This window comes from Sciurus vulgaris (assembly GCF_902686455.1).
Source record: "Sciurus vulgaris genome assembly, chromosome: 5".
In the NCBI taxonomy this organism is placed as follows: domain Eukaryota; kingdom Metazoa; phylum Chordata; class Mammalia; order Rodentia; family Sciuridae; genus Sciurus; species Sciurus vulgaris.
In genome coordinates, this window is record NC_136465.1 from 112,629,339 (window position 1) to 112,642,503 (window position 13,165).

General features: G+C 44.7%; 1 protein-coding gene across 6 annotated transcripts; it reads left to right on the forward strand.

Moving 5' to 3' along the window:
* The first annotated feature begins 278 nt into the window (after window positions 1-278).
* On the forward strand, window positions 279-13,165 carry SMARCD1 (SWI/SNF related BAF chromatin remodeling complex subunit D1). 6 transcript variants are annotated; one of them, XR_013763811.1, is made up of 14 exons: window positions 313-887; window positions 1,478-1,665; window positions 1,931-1,973; window positions 2,068-2,190; window positions 2,668-2,790; window positions 3,858-3,974; window positions 5,216-5,317; window positions 5,589-5,938; window positions 8,220-8,355; window positions 9,859-9,981; window positions 11,216-11,317; window positions 11,443-11,637; window positions 12,003-12,081; window positions 12,559-13,165. XR_013763811.1 is itself a non-coding variant. In XM_079139791.1 (13 exons), exons 1-13 carry the CDS (start codon window positions 711-713, stop codon window positions 11,494-11,496), a joined length of 1,548 nt encoding a protein of 515 aa, XP_078995917.1. In that variant the 5' UTR covers window positions 376-710; the 3' UTR covers window positions 11,497-13,165. The 6 variants fall into 6 exon arrangements, 3 of the variants coding, with proteins under 3 accessions (XP_078995918.1, XP_078995916.1, XP_078995917.1); XR_013763809.1 differs by having other exon boundaries at window positions 11,443-12,081; XR_013763810.1 differs by having other exon boundaries at window positions 12,003-13,165.

Here is a 13,165-nt window from a genome sequence, read left to right on the forward strand (position 1 = left end):
AGTCTTTGGAGAGAGGGCAGGGTCGAAATTCAAGATAAACTAGAACTTAAATCTGGAAGCAGGTTAGGTTAAAGGTCAGACAACATTAGGTTGAAGTTCCCACTTGAGGTAATTATTGAGGCGGGCTATGAACCAGGAGACCTGGAATCTAAGATTTGCCTTCAGTGTCAACTTGGCAGGTGTGTCTTTGCCTAGTCACTTACCTCCTTTGAGTTCAGCTTTCCGGTTTGTAAAACAGAATTACAGTTTGCGCCCCTCCTCACACACCCGGGGTTAGAGCAGTTAGAGAATGAAACGAAAAATAGTCAAAGCGCTTTGAAAAGTTAAACGCACTGGGCCAACATGAAGCAATTACTCCAAATCCCTCTTCATCAGAGGGCTGGAATCAAGGTTGGGGCAGGGGCGGGGACTGTGGTCCCTTCCCAGGGCCTTGTCTTCCTCCCGTCGGCCTGGGGGCGCCCGCTCGCGCGGCCTCTCTATCCTACAGTTCCTCTCTATGGTTTTCCCTCCCGGACCCTGAAGGCGGGAGGGAGTGGTCAGCACGCCTTTTCCGCTAGTTGCCCCCTCTAGCCTACAGTCTCGCTGTTCCGAGCTTCCCATGCCTCCCGGTCAGCCGGGCGCACAAACAGGCAGGCACTCGGGGGGCGCGCGGGGGCAGGGGGAGTTCCGGTTCCGGTTCTTTGTGCAGCTGCAGCGGCGGCTCCGGGAAGATGGCGGCCCGGGCGGGCTTCCAGTCTGTAGCTCCGAGCGGCGGCGCCGGAGCCTCTGGAGGGGCGGGTGCGGCGGCTGCTCTGGGCCCGGGCGGAACTCCGGGACCTCCCGTGCGAATGGGCCCGGCGCCGGGTCAAGGGCTGTACCGCTCCCCGATGCCCGGAGCGGCCTATCCGGTGAGTGAGGCAGGAGGAGGGGCGCACAGGCCGGGGGCGGGGCCCTGGGAGTACCAAGGGTGGGGGAGTAGTAGGAGGGACTCCCTTGGGAGGGGTTCGTGCCCTGGGTGGGGGGTTGGGGGAGGCAGTTGGCATCCTCACCTGCTCCCAGAGGCATTGTTTCATTGGGGAGTCGATGTAGAACCAGGGTGGGTTAAGTGGCGCCTGGCATGGTTATGGAGTGCAAAGGGGCTTGAGCACCTCCAGAGCTCACAGGAACACCCAAGGTTTAGTTGCAAATTGAGGTCAGCATCTAAGGAGCTAGCAGAGAAAATGTGGAACTAGAGATGTTGGAAGAGTCAGACCCAACGTAACCTGGGGAGAATTTGAATATAATCCGACGGTCTCTTAGCTTTAGTACCCTGTTTTTCTATGAAATCACTATTGAAGCAGAGGAAACACCAATTACCTATATTCCAAAGAGGCAGAGAGCTGTCCTTTCATTGTCCCCCAATCTCCCTATCTTGTTTCAAAGAACTCAGATTTCCCCCATTTTTTAATGGGGTTAGCAAGGGAAGCCATTACATCTTTGGGTTCTTTCCCTTCTGTAGAGACCAGGTATGCTGCCAGGCAGCCGAATGACACCTCAGGGACCTTCCATGGGACCTCCTGGCTATGGGGGAAACCCTTCTGTCCGACCTGGCCTGGCCCAGTCAGGGATGGACCAGTCCCGCAAGAGACCTGCACCTCAGCAGATCCAGCAGGTCCAACAGCAGGCGGTCCAAAATCGAAACCACAAGTAAGATGACTTGGGGAGTGGGGGAGGGGATCTATGAGGAGAGAAGTGGCAAATCAAGAAATGGTAGTGCTGAGTCAGCAGATGTTGTTAAGGGGGCTCATCCTTGAGAATGCCTTGTGGAGTTGATGGTTTTTTGGGGAGAGGGTTTTCTTTGATTTGGGATCTTTTCAGGCCCTCACTTTATTATAAATGAAAGTGCTGACAGCTTATCTTCATGTTCTGACTAGTTCTATTCCAACCTGATAACAGTATTTATTCCAAACAGTGCAAAGAAAAAGAAGATGGCTGACAAAATTCTACCTCAGAGGGTGAGTCTAGACTATAGATCTTCTTGAAGATGTGGTGAGTTTGAGAAGAGAGATGACCAGCTCTAGATCCCAATTATATCTTTCTGTTCCTAAGATTCGTGAATTGGTACCAGAATCCCAGGCCTATATGGATCTTTTGGCTTTTGAAAGGAAACTGGACCAGACTATCATGAGGAAACGACTAGATATCCAGGAGGCCTTGAAACGTCCCATCAAGGTAAAACAGGACAGCATTAGGCAAAGAGCCAAAGGAGAGGACTTGGGAACCTTCACCAGGCTTTAGATGAGAAATCAAAGGCACAGCACAGCTCTCCTTGGCATTTAAATTGCATCTCTCCCTTCCGCCTACAAACCAAGAATTATATTAGTAGCATAAGAACAGCCGGGGGGAGGGACTTTTGATGTCTCTTGCATCAGAAATATACCTTGTCCATGTTTTTGCTATAATGGCTCTGCTACCTTGGGAACCTGGCACCTTGCATGACTTTGTCCACTTGGCATCCTGGTGTATGCACTTGTACTTAGGTCAGTGGCCTGTACTCCTCTTCTAAATGGAATCTTCATCCACCACCTGGAGGGACTGGGTAGACAGTAAACCAGTATGTTAGGAGCAGTTTTGGGGTTTGGGGAGACCCTTGTCTTCAACATCAAACCACTGAAGCCCCACTATCAATCCTGTTTCTGCCTTCCTCAGCAAAAACGGAAGCTGCGAATTTTCATTTCTAACACTTTCAATCCGGCTAAGTCAGATGCCGAGGATGGGGAAGGGACGGTGGCTTCCTGGGAGCTTCGGGTAGAAGGACGGCTCCTGGAGGATGTGAGTTAAAGGTCCACTGTGGTCGGCATCCAGGGTGGGAACTGCTGGGAATGAGTAGTGTTGTGCAATCAGCAGGAAGCCTGACTGGTGCTCATAGCTCCTGCTGGGAGCATCAGAGAGAGGGACACTGTTCCCTTTACAGAAAGACAATAGTCCTTTGTATCTGCTTCCACAGCTTTGACCCTCACTGGTGTCATATTGTCCTGAGATCTGATTTATTGTTTACCTTTCTCCTGGTGCCTTTGAATTTAACAGTATCTAAAGTTTAGTTCTTTGGTTTTTTTTTTTTGTTTGTTTGTTTTTTTATCAAGTGAGTTTGATGCTTAGCATTTGAGGCCATGCTTCCTCTTGGGGTCCTTAAGGTCCTTGATTCCCATTGTGGTAACTCCATCTTCACTGGAGATGCCCCCGGTTTAAGTAGAATAGATTCCTCCAATAGGCTCTTTGTGGCTTCACAGGGAACATCAGCTGACAGGTGATAGCCCCCAAACTTCCCACACCAGCAAGCAGCTCCTTGGGGAAGCTCACCTTTCTCTCATTCCTTACACTCTCTGGCTCTCTGTTTTTAGCTGCTTGTAGGCAAGCTAATTTGAATGCATTTTTGCAGGAGAACCAGAGTTCAGTGTCATAGTCTTCTCTTCTATGTTGGTCCAGTCCATCTGCTTATTGTGTTGTTCTGTCCAAATAAAGCTGTTTTTGTCCTGGCTGCTTTTTGCCTATGATTCATTTCCCCTCTACAGTCAGAATTTTCTCTATTCAAACTTGCTTTGTTATGTGCAAAAGTTTGGCTTAGCTTGTCTCATTTCCCAAAGGGTAATGAGGTAGGTAAGTCAACGATCCTGTCTTATAGGCTGCTTCTTCAGGGTTCTGTTGCTACCTGCCATGACTTGTTTAATACCCACAGATGCTTTTCCATCTCCTCAGAAATATTCAGAAGGCATTTTTAGTGTTTTTTTTTTTTTTTTTTTTTTTTCCCTCCCATTGCTGTTGTGGACTCTTTTTTAAGAACTTTGTTGTGGGAAATTTATTCTAGCCTTTTCTAACATGACCTTTTCTCTCTCTTCTAGTCAGCCTTGTCCAAATATGATGCCACAAAACAAAAGAGGAAATTTTCTTCCTTTTTTAAGTCCTTAGTGATTGAATTGGACAAAGACTTGTATGGGCCAGACAACCATCTGGTAGAAGTGAGTAGTTCTGCTTTCTAGATTTTGACTCTGTGACTGAAGGATGATGGACTTGGGAGCCATACTTTAACCTCTGTAGTGTAAGCGGGAGGTGTAAAATAAAGGGTTACCCCAGGTGTATAGTTCTACCATTGCAGTTTGTACATTGACCTCCAGGTGGCACTAGCTGTGTTTAGTTTGCAATCTAACTTGTCCCGCCTTTTTAATGTTATCCTGGCCACTGTCCCCACTTTCAAGGGAAATTCTAATGGAGGCCTCGTTTACATGCCAGGCTATCTCTGCTCTGCATCTTGCTTGTTAATACTGGTGAGTCATTAGTTACCCACACACCATTCATACTTTTTCCTGGTAGCAGTTACTATAGTTAAACGGGTTGACTAATAGGATACTAGTACTTGCCTATATTACCTTTATAGTTATGGGACTTCCTTTTGGTTCCTGTTCCCTTAGAGTCACATATAAATCACCAGAAATCATTTAGCATAATGCCCAATAGCTCAGTGTTTTGAAGACTATATTAGCAATAGTATTCTTTGGGATACAATCAGAACCAGAATGACAGTCCAGCACTCCATGTAAACTTAACTTGCTCCTTTCTTTGCCAGTGTAGCCGCAGCCCCTTAACCTCAACCACTAAGAGACATGGAAAGGTCTTTACCATCTAATAAGGGAAGTAAGTCATAGAATCAATAGAAATTTATAAATCTATTTAATTTAATTTTATAGAAGTAGAGTATAGTGGCTGAAAATGTGGACCGTAGAGTCAGACACATTAGATCTCAAATCGCAGCTCCACCACTTTCTGGCTCTTTGACCTAGGCAAATTGCTTCATTCTCCTAAGCATTAGTTTTCTTACCTATAAAATAGGTATTAGTGCCTATCTCATGTTTGGGAATTAAGTGACAATCCAGTTAATGTTTTAGAATACTTTTGCATATAATAAATATTCAATAAATAGTAACTACAGTGTATTTCTGTTCTTTTTGTGAATAAAGTTATCACTAGAAATTCATGCTAATTTAAATGTGATCGCAAACACATAGAATTAAAAAGTTAATCTATTTATACACAGACAATAATCCCAGTCATATGCAGTTTTTAGAGATGCATCATGTTATTATTCTTCTTCAGTAGCCTCAGTAATCAGAATTGAATGAATGTTCAGTCATTACAGAAGCTCTTCCCTCCCACCCCAGCTCTTCCTCTGGGAGAGCACCCCCTGACATCTTCCTCTCTGTAGTGGCACAGGACCGCCACTACCCAGGAGACTGATGGCTTCCAGGTGAAGCGACCAGGAGACGTGAATGTACGATGTACTGTTCTACTGATGCTGGATTACCAGGTATTCCGTGGAGGTGTGAGGGAGTCCAACTTTCATAGTCATATTCCATTAGCAGTCTGACTGAGGGTTTAAGTCTGGTTGTGAATAATTTGTCACTTTAGTATGGAGATAGTTTTTAGTCCTGAGTTCTTCCTAGTGTTTTCCTACCCCTGAGAAAGCACTTTGTTAATATTTGCTGACTAGATTGAATGTTCTTCTGTACTAAGTATCCTAAAATACACATAGACCCAACTAATTAGTTTTATCACCTACACTCTTTGATTCTGTGTAGCCTCCCCAGTTTAAATTAGACCCTCGTCTGGCTCGGCTCCTTGGCATCCACACCCAGACTCGTCCAGTGATCATTCAAGCACTGTGGCAATATATTAAGACACATAAGCTCCAAGATCCTCATGAGCGGGAGTTTGTCATCTGTGACAAGTACCTCCAGCAGGTAGGTAAAGAACCCATTCTTTTGTTAGAATCTACTCAAGCACTAATTATACTCAAAATGCAAATTTGTAGCTGCTTCTGTTTCCCACAGATCTTTGAGTCTCAACGTATGAAGTTTTCAGAGATCCCTCAAAGGCTCCATGCCTTGCTTATGCCACCAGAACCCATTATCATTAATCACGTCATCAGGTAAGCCTGTGCATGGGATGCTGTGGAGTATGCTGGAGCTGGTATTCACCTGCTGGCACAGCCAGTTGTCAAACTTTACAGGGATTTTACAAGCAGGTTGTTAGACAAAGCTGTTAATTAAATTATATAAAATTAAAATTAAATTCATTATACTAAAAGTGAGGGTGATATATATTCAAAACTTAACTGCTTCCTGGTTATTACATTTTTCTAGTGTTTGTGTTCTCAAGATTACTTGTGTCTTGCTGGGTATGGTGGCACATACCTGTAATCTCAGCAGCTTGGGCGACTGAGACAGGAAGATTGCTAGTTCAAAGTCAGCCTCAGCAACTTAATGAAACCCTAAGCAACCTAGGGAGACCCTGCTCACAATAAAAAATAAAAAGGGCTTTGGATGTGGCTCTGGTTAAGCACCCCTGTGTTCAATCCCTGGTTTAAAAAAAGAAAAGAAAAGAAAAGAAAAGAAAAGATTGTGTTTGTATGGTGGAAATACTACTGTATAATGATTGTTTTTGTTGCATAGCTCTTTCCCATTCCCTGATCAATGATGGAATATTGGTGGCTGGAAATCGCAAACACTGCACGTTAGTGCAGTATTCCTGCTCCCTCAGAGGATTAGTTGTTAAACCTTTATGAGCTGATCACTGATGTGAAGGATCAGCAGCATGTCTAAGTGGTAGGGCACTCCAGTCTGAGACTAACTCCATTGCTTCTGTTGTCTATTTAGTGTAGAAGATAGAGAGCAAGGCATCTCTAGGCAGATAGAGTGAAGAAAGGTCCCTTTAGTTGGATATTGTCTCTTTGCACTCTCCTTTGCTCTGTATTAAGTCTGGTAAAAGTCTGCCATTCCTTATGTCCTGATCCATCATTTACCAAGTAGTAACTCCTATAATCTATATATTGGGTCCATAAAAACTGTTTTGTCCTGGATTCCTGGGATTAAGTTAGACTGCTTTTTCTTTTCTTTTCCTTTTTTTAACTTTTTATTTATTTATTATCTATTTTTTGTGGTGTTTGGGATCAAACTCAGGACCTCAAACGTTGTAGATAAATGCTATACAAACTGAACTACATCCCTAGCCCTCGGTCGTGTGTGCGTGTGTGTGTGTGTGTGTGTGTAAGAGAGAGATTTGACTTTATTTGGGGGGTTAATTTTAATGAGTTTAGGGGTACTTTACTGCTGAGCTACATCCCTAGCCCATTTTGAGACAGGGACTTAGGACTAGGAGGACTAGGGATATACCTCAGTGGTAAAGCACTTGCCTAGCATGCATGAGGCCTGAGCTCAGTCCCTAGCACTGGGAAAAATAACAAGATGTGAGACAGGGTCTTGCTAAATTACTTAGGGCCTTCCTAAGTTGCTGAGGTTGACCTTGAATTTGGGATCTTCCTGCCTCAGTCTTCTTCTGGGGTTACAGACATGTATCACCTTACCCAGTGTTTAATTTCAGTGGTTTCGTTTGTTTTGGTTTTCCTGATACTGGGTACCAGCAATTGAACTTAGGTGTGCTTAACCTCTGAACTATATCCTCAGCCCTTTTTATTTTATTTTATTTTATTTTGAGACAGAGTCTTACTAAGTTGGCTTTAAACTTGTGATCCTCCTGCCTCAGCCTCCCTAATTGCTGGGATTATAGGCATGTACCATTATACCATGGCTTAATTTTAGTTTAAAAGGGAAAAAGATAAAATTCTATAGCAGTGATTTTCTTTAGAGAGGAAGGAACTTACTTTTCACTAGATACATTTTGTACTATTTATTTTTTAATTAATTAATTTTTTTTAGTTGTAGATGGACACAATACTTTCATCTTATTTATTGAACCCAGTGCCTCACTTGTGCTAGGCAAGCACTCTACCACTGAGCCACAACAGCCCCTTGTACTATTTAAAATTTTTTATCATCAACTTTAAAAAAAATTAACTTCATTCAGGGCTGAGGATATAGCTCACTTGGTAGAGTGCTTGCCTAGCATACATAAGACCCTGAGTTCAATCCCCAGCACCACTAAAAAACAACAAAAAAATTAACTTCACTGAGGTAGAATTTGTATATAATAAATTATACCCATTTAAAGTACAGTTTGAAGACTTTTGGTAGATGTATATGCCACATGGCTACCTCTTCAATGAAGACACAGAATATTTCTGTTGCACCTAAAAGTTCTTGGGCCCTTTTGCAGTGAACCCCCTTTGCTTTCATCCTTGGGCCATCATTTGACACTGTATTTAGTTATCAGGGGATAAGCCCTTTATCAGATCCCTTTGGTTTCCTTCCCAGTGTTGATCCAAATGACCAGAAAAAGACTGCTTGTTATGACATTGATGTGGAAGTGGATGATACCTTGAAGACTCAGATGAATTCTTTCCTGCTCTCCACTGCCAGTCAACAGGAGATTGCTACTCTAGACAACAAGGTAGGGTCTCGACCCTAGCTAATTTGGGTGTTACCATTTCCCTATCACAGTTTCTAAACTGCCGTTTTTCATTTTTTTCTTTTTGGTTAGACTGCCTTTTGATTCTTAGTTTTAATTCAAAATATGCGAATACCCAGTATTTGTCAGGTACTGTACTTGGTGCTATTTGGAGCCAGACTCATATGAGTTCTGCCTCTGACTATCTTTTAAAGTGTTGAGCCTTAGTTTCTGATCTGTGAAATAGAGACCATACTACCCATTTTTATAAAGGTGCTATGAGGATGAAATGAGACAGTGTTTAAAGATATAACATTGGCAAGCATGGTGAGCACAACTGTAATCCCAGCAACTCAGGAGGCAGAGGTAGGAGAATCACAAGTTCAGAGCCAGCCTCAGCAACTTAGCAAGACCCTGTCTCAAAAAATAAGGACTGGGGGTGTAGCTCAGTGGTAGCATACCCCTGGTTTCAGTCATTAGTACCAAAAAAAAAAAAAGTACAAGCTAGGTTAGGAGTACAGCCAGTGGTAAAACACTTGCCCACCTGTGTGAAGGCTGAGCTCAATCTCAGCACCATACACAAACACACAAAAAAAGAAGTGGTACAGGCCATTTGGTGTATTAGATACAAAACAGGTGCCAGGGGATAGGATATTTGGGGAAAGGAAGCTAGATGAGGAAGTAGGAGACTTATCATAAGGTTTTGATGCAGAGAACACTGTTTTTTACTCCATCCTGTAGGTGAAGTAAGGAATTAGTCTAGTGAAGAGGTTTTCACCAGTGGAAGCACTATTGCTATTTGTATTTAGAATGATCACTGGCTGGAAGGTGGAGATTGTAAGAGGGAAGATGTGGAGGCAAGAAGCCCAGGTAGGCAACTGCTATAGTCATCCATGGAAGATCTGTCAAGGCCCTAAACTAAAGTTACAGACAGTGAAGATGGAAATAAGTAGACTAATTTGAGAGGTGTCAAAAGAATTAAGGGATTTGGCCACTGTTCGGATGGAGGTGAGAGAGGAGGAACAATGATGACTCCTAAGTTTCTGGCTTAGGTGGAAAGTTGTATTTATTATAATTGGGAAGAAGAGGAACAGGCATTAGGGAAAGGATACTGGATTTAGTTTTGGAGATGTTGAGTTAGGTTCTTGAGATGTCAAGAAAACACTTGAATTGTTTGGAATTTAGAAAACGGACCTGGAACTGCAAAGTGGGAACGCATGACCCTGTTAGTGATGTGGATTAAGTATTCACCATGTAGTGCTGGATACTGAGGAGACTAAAAGAAAAACTGTACCCCTTACTTGGGGTACACAGAGACAAACAAGTGCACATTACCTGCTGAAAGAATGCTCAGGGCCAGGAATTGGAACTTGGCACAGCATTGTAGCTCTGGGGAGCAGCACCAGTGCCTAGGTTGATAGTGACATGCAGAGATGTCACGCACTTTCTACCATCTAACTTCATGTTTCGGTAGTATGAAAATGGTATGTTCCTTGTTCCTTTCAGATCCACGAAACAATAGAAACTATCAACCAGTTGAAGACTCAGCGGGAATTCATGCTGAGCTTTGCCAGAGACCCTCAGGGTTTCATCAATGACTGGCTTCAGTCCCAGTGCCGGGACCTCAAGGTAAAGAACTTAGTAAAGGATCAGTGGAGACTGACGAACCAATTCTTCTTTGGTATATCCCATTTTACAATTAAGTAGGGAAAACCATCAAGTGTCGATTTAAGTATTTACTCAGTGTTGTCATTGTGCTGCATATTGTCAAGAAAACAGAAAGGAAGACCTGATCTCTGCAACATGCTTTCTATTTGGAGAAACTAAGCTAATATGATTAAAAATAGTATGCCATATAAGACATTATCAAAACTCACCAGAACCAGCAAAATAATTAAAAAGTGAGGCTAGAGTTTCTGGGTAAGGCTTCATGGAAAATTTGGAACTTGAAGATATTTTTCCCCCCCTTTGGCCCTGGGGATTGAACTCAGGGGTGCTCAACCACTGAGCCACATCCCCAGCCCTATTTTGTATTTTATTTAGAGACAGGGTCTCATTGGGTTGCTTAGAGCCTCACAAAGTTACTGAAGCTGGCTTTGAACCCGCAGTCCTCCTGCCTCAGCTTCCCAAGCCGCTGGGATTACAAGCACACACCACCCTGCCCAGCTGAAGATATTTCTCAGAGAGGAGAACACTAAGCTCAGGCAAGAAAATAGGCATGGACACAGAAGGTGTGAAATACATCCAAGTTTTCACCTAACCTGCTGTTGCTGTGACTACAGTTAGGGAGGCTGCATAGAGGAGCAGGGGCAAAGGGCACCAAGTAGGTTTCTAGACAAGGCAGTGACTTGTGAATAACAGGAGGCTACCAAGGTATTGTATTAGTTCACTGGGGCTACAACAGCAAACTAACACAAACCTGTGGCTTAAACAACAGAAATTTGTCTCACAGTTGTGGAGGCTGGAAGTCTAAGATCAAAGTGTTAGCAGGATTGGTTCCTTCTGAGGGCTGTAAAGCAGAATCTGTTTTAGGCCTCTCTCCTAGCTTCTGGTAGCCTCAGGCATCCCTGAGCTTATAGTTAGCTTTCTCCATGTGTCTTCACATCGTCTTCCTTCTGTACCTGTTTTGTCTCTATCCAAATTTTCCTTCTTTGTAAGGAAACCAGTCATGTTGAATTAGGGCCAACCTAATAACTTCATCTTAATTTGATCATTTGCAGAGACCCTATTCCAAATGAGGTCAGATTCACAGGTACTGGGGGATTAGGATTTCAGCATCTTTTGATGGGATACAATTGGACCAGTAGGAGGCATAAGGCAGAAACAAGTCTATTCTCTCCTTCTCCCTGCCTTTCTTGCTCAGACAATGACTGACGTGGTGGGAAACCCAGAGGAGGAGCGCCGAGCCGAGTTCTACTTCCAGCCTTGGGCTCAGGAGGCTGTGTGCCGATACTTTTACTCCAAGGTAGGTGCTTGGAACACACAGGAAAATTGACAAAAATACAAGAGGTGTGTGCCTCTGATAGGAGTCAGTGGTTTTAGGTACCAATTTCTGATCAACTCTCTCAGTTTCCATTATTTTCTCCTTAGGTGCAGCAGAGACGACAAGAATTAGAGCAAGCTCTGGGAATCCGGAATACATAGGGCTTCTTCTACAGCCCTAATTTGGCTGCTCCAGTTCTTTATTTGGGCCCTGTGCTGCCCGCCTCATAGCACCTGCCTTGGTCTTGCTTGGGGCCTTCCAGGGGATGCTGTTGGTTCAAGGACAACACCAGAATGAAGAGGGTCTCACATTTCTGTCTCACAAGACACCTCTTATCCTCTTCTCCCATCCCATCCCTTCCTACCCCTCAGCTTCCCTCTGCCCCACAAAGTTCCTATGTGCCTCTATCCTCCCCTGGTCTACATAGGACCTCTAGATAGTGGTAGAAAGAGAATCGGTAGTGGTAATCAGTGCTCTGAATGGACTGGGCCTAAGGCCAGATGGTCTTTAAGGAGACCATCTACACTGATTTAAGCTAGCCCTTCAGAGACCCAGGAGTTGGGAGTTGTAGCCCCTCCTCCAAGACTCAGGCCTGGGGGCGCTCTCTAAGCTAGTTCATCTTGGCCCTCCTGATAACAGAATCCAATTTCCTTCCTTCCCTCCACAGGTTTGGAGCAAACTCTCCCTTCACTTGTTGCCCTCTAGCACTAAAGGAACCCTGGCTCTTGGGCTCCACTGAGCCCCAGGTCAGTCCCCAGTCCTCTGCTGTCTCAGTGCTTCTGCGACTCCTTACTAGGGGTCTACATCAGTATTGGAGTTTGTTCTTGAATTGTTGCTCCCTCCTGCACACTCCTTATAACTACCCTTTGTAAGATTCCCTCATATCTGCCCTAACCCATGGCATTTGGGTGGGGGAATCTTGCCTTTTCCTGTCAGAGCCCCAGGGATGTAACCTAGGGTACTGTCATTGCCAGCAGAGGCTATTCCTTCCTCCTGTTGCTTGGAAGAGTACTTGTTCGTTCATTCTCCCCTGCCCCCTCCCTTAATGGAGAAACAGGCCTGAAATCAAACGGGTAAAGCCCTGGGCTATCCTGTCTTCCTGTCCCTCGTCTGCCCAGTTTACACTCAGTGGTGACTTCTAGGGTACTGAGGAGTGAAAGCGCCTAGGGCTGGAGAACAGCTCTGAGTTGGGTTTGTGACTCTTCCCTCTCCCTGCCTCACAGGATTGTGACTTCCCCAGCCCTTGCCCTCAAAGCTTCAGACCCCTCAGGTAGCAGCAGGACCTTGTGATCTTGGCCCCTTGGAACTGAGATGGTTTTGCATCTTTCCAGGAGAGCCTCAGATTCTTCTTCCAGGTTGTATCACCCCCGAGTTAGCATATCCCAGGCTCGCAGACTCAACACAGCAGGGTGGGAGACAGCTGGGCACAGGGGGATTCTGCCAGCATGGGTCTGAACCCACAGAACTGACAAAGCCCCTGCTTCCCCACCCCTCCTCAGGCTCCTGCGAGCATATCCCCTTGCCCCTTGTCCCTGCCTGTTCTACACTGGGGACAGCAGAGTTTTTTCCCCATCTTCCCCTTCCTGCCATATTCCCATCCCTCCTTCAAAAGGTTCTCCCCACAGTGACACTGGACAACCCTGGGGCAGCTGAGCCCTGGCCTGGCTCCTGGCTGGAACCATGAGGAGGAAGTTCAGCACTCCTACACAGTGTCCCTATTGAAGATAACTTTTTATTAACTGAATTATTATGTTTTTTTCATGGACCAAAATTTTTTTTGTACTGTCCCCTTATGGATGTCACCCAGTTTTAATAAAAGAATCTTCTGAA